At 60.6% G+C, this 2,482-nt stretch overlaps 2 protein-coding genes across 2 annotated transcripts in view; both read left to right on the top strand.

The window, feature by feature from the left end:
- Positions 1-44: 44 nt before the first annotated feature.
- Positions 45-488, top strand: PHACADRAFT_202238 (uncharacterized protein; the record flags this gene model as incomplete). Its single annotated transcript, XM_007402471.1, has 1 exon — positions 45-488. A coding segment is annotated over one exon (444 nt), but the record flags the coding sequence as incomplete, so codon positions are not given.
- Positions 489-1,250: 762 nt separating this feature from the next.
- The window catches only part of PHACADRAFT_265986 (uncharacterized protein), a 2,165-nt gene continuing 933 nt past the window's right edge, over positions 1,251-2,482 (top strand). The window contains exons 1-7 of the mRNA XM_007402470.1: positions 1,251-1,277; positions 1,337-1,400; positions 1,468-1,491; positions 1,551-1,563; positions 1,617-1,695; positions 1,751-1,863; positions 1,917-1,994. Coding sequence (XP_007402532.1) covers positions 1,273-1,277; positions 1,337-1,400; positions 1,468-1,491; positions 1,551-1,563; positions 1,617-1,695; positions 1,751-1,863; positions 1,917-1,994 — 376 coding nt within the window. The 5' untranslated portion in view covers positions 1,251-1,272. The remainder of the gene's footprint in view (positions 1,278-1,336; positions 1,401-1,467; positions 1,492-1,550; positions 1,564-1,616; positions 1,696-1,750; positions 1,864-1,916; positions 1,995-2,482) is intronic.

The raw sequence follows: 2,482 nt of genomic DNA, 5'->3' as shown, positions 1-2,482 counted from the left end.
CGCCCACGTTCTCTCGTGCACCTATCGCACCCTCGAACATCCAGTCCCCTGCGCACCGCCTGCACCGCTCGCAGAGCCACCGCCTGCCCGCAGCCCCGGGGCTGCTGCCGCTGCTGCACCGCAACATCACCGTCGCGCGCCCGGGACGGCGGACGCGCTCGCAGAGCGCTGCCGTGCTGACGTCGACGCCGCGCGTGCGCCGCTGGGTCCCGAAGGCGCCGGGGCGGGCCGGCGCGTCTGCGTCTGCGTCGGGAGCAGCGGCAGCGGCAGTGGCGCGCGAGGACAGCCTGAGCGAGCCCTCGAGCGGGGTCTCGGCGGGCACGACGGCGTCGCAGGACTCGCTGGACCGCGTCGAGCGGGTCTCTGGCTGGCTGGAGGGTGGTGGCGGCGGGCTGGATGTTCGGGGTGTCGTGGCGGAGCTGGAGGGGCTGTCGTTGGGTCTGGGCGGTGCGTCTGACTCGAGCTGTGAGATGGACGTCAGCTTTTGAGGTCTTTTCCCCCAGTATCCTTGCATAGAAGCAGTACTCTTGCGTTGCATTCTGTCCTTCCTCGTCTGGCAGTTACCTGAATTCGGAGCACACGGCTTTGGCATGTTGACAAACAGCAGAGCAGGTCGGAAATCAAACGTTATCGAGAAGCGCTGTTGGCGTCGGCGCTCACTCTGCCATTCTTTGTGGCGCCCGCTGAGGTCGTCACTTCAGTTGCCCAAGTTCCTCGCCGCCCAGAGCATGCATATGCTTTCTTGCAGCATCTCCGCAGCGCTATCCTCCCGTTGCCGGCGCACCGTGAGCACCCTCAGTCGTTCGTGCCCTTTCCGTCTTCGTCTTGGCGCCGTGCCATCCTACCTTTAGTGCTCTGTCCCTCAACCGTTCCGTCCATGTATCCTCCTTCAAAGCGCCAGGTCCTCACGAGAATTCTGAGCTGATGCAAGCGCAGATCGACTGAAATTTTGCCTCGTTCCTGTGCTGGCGGCAAATCAAGCGGCCGCCGCACAGACGCGTCGCCCACGCCGGCCATGCACGTCCACGACGGTTGACGCAGATGCTGACCCATCCGTGCAAAGAGGATTATTCAGGCGCCAAACGTGAGGAGCGCGAGCGACTGCTCCTAGCGCGAGCCGGGCACGGCGCAGGTATAAATGCGCAAAGCACAAGCATCCTTTGCTCTCCTCACAAGACAGCCTAACGAAGCAACACGCACAAGATGACCTCCGGAGCCGCAGACGTCCCCCTTTTCACCCTCAACAACGGCGTGCGGATACCCGGCGTCGGAATGGGGTGCGTTCCCGCTGACGGGCGCACTTCATGCGTGCTTGCTGATCGTGCTCTGACCGCAGCTGCTGGCTGGGCCCCGAGGGTGGTGGCGACGTCGCCGAAGAGATGTCCAAGAACGCACTCAAGGTGCTGCTCCATTTTCCCTAGTGGCAGATTTGGCGCGCCATGCTGATCTCCAGTTTCCGCTTCCCAGTGTGGATACAGGCACATTGACACTGTGAGTGTTCTAGCACGTGCGTGTTTTTCTGCTTCCTGACAGCGGCGTGCGTTCTGCAGGCTGCTGGATACTGTGAGTGAGCCGAGCAAGCGACAGCCGTCGACGCTTACCAGGATTTTGCCTAGTCAACGAAGAGCTCGTCGGAAAGGCGATTCGAGAGTCTGGCATCCCGCGCGGCGAGCTCTTTGTCACGACCAAGCTTGCGTGAGAATTTCTCTATTTGATTTTCGCTATGGAGGAGGCTCATACTGCGTGGCAGATACTTCCATGGACACCGCGTTCGTGAAGCGTTCGAAGACTCCTTGAAGGCCCTTGATCTCGAGTACATCGACCAGTACTTGATTCACTGGCCGATGGCGCATACCCTGGACGGTGAGTAGCGCAGGAGATTGCCATACTTTTAATGTTCGACGCGTCCGCTTCAGGTGCACGCGCCCGTTCATTCGAGGAGCATCCAAACTTTGTCGACATTTGGGCCGAGATGGAGAAGCTCCTCGACACAGGTAAGTTCTGCTCCATCAACAGTCAATTACCCTAGGCAAATGTTGAGTGGCACAACAGGCAAAGTCCGCGCCATCGGCGTCTCCAACTTCTCCATAAAGAACCTGGAGATCCTGCTCAAAGACGCCAAAGTCGTGCCGGGGAACAACCAGGTCGAGATCCACCCCTATCTCCCGCAGCACGCGCTACAACAGTACTGCAACGAGAAAGGCATCCTCCTCTCCGCGTACTCCCCGCTCGGTGCGTCTCTCCGCCAGTACCCTCAGCAGGACCGCTAAAGGCACAGAGCCACAGGCCAGGGCAACCCGATGTTCTTCAGCGACCCCGACTTTGCCAGGATCGCCGAGAGCCACGACGCCACGCCGGCACAGATCTCGATCAGCTGGCTTGTCCAGCGGGGCACGCCGCCAATCGTGAAAAGCGCCAATGTCGAGCGCATGAAGAATAACATCACCGTGAGTCCCCGTCCAGTCGTAAACTATTTGTATGC

The sequence above is a fragment of the Phanerochaete carnosa genome, assembly GCF_000300595.1.
Source record: "Phanerochaete carnosa HHB-10118-sp unplaced genomic scaffold PHACAscaffold_178, whole genome shotgun sequence".
Lineage (NCBI taxonomy): Eukaryota > Fungi > Basidiomycota > Agaricomycetes > Polyporales > Phanerochaetaceae > Phanerochaete > Phanerochaete carnosa.
The sequence above is the reverse complement of the archived record's forward strand: the minus strand, read 5'-3'. Positions and strand labels throughout refer to the sequence as shown.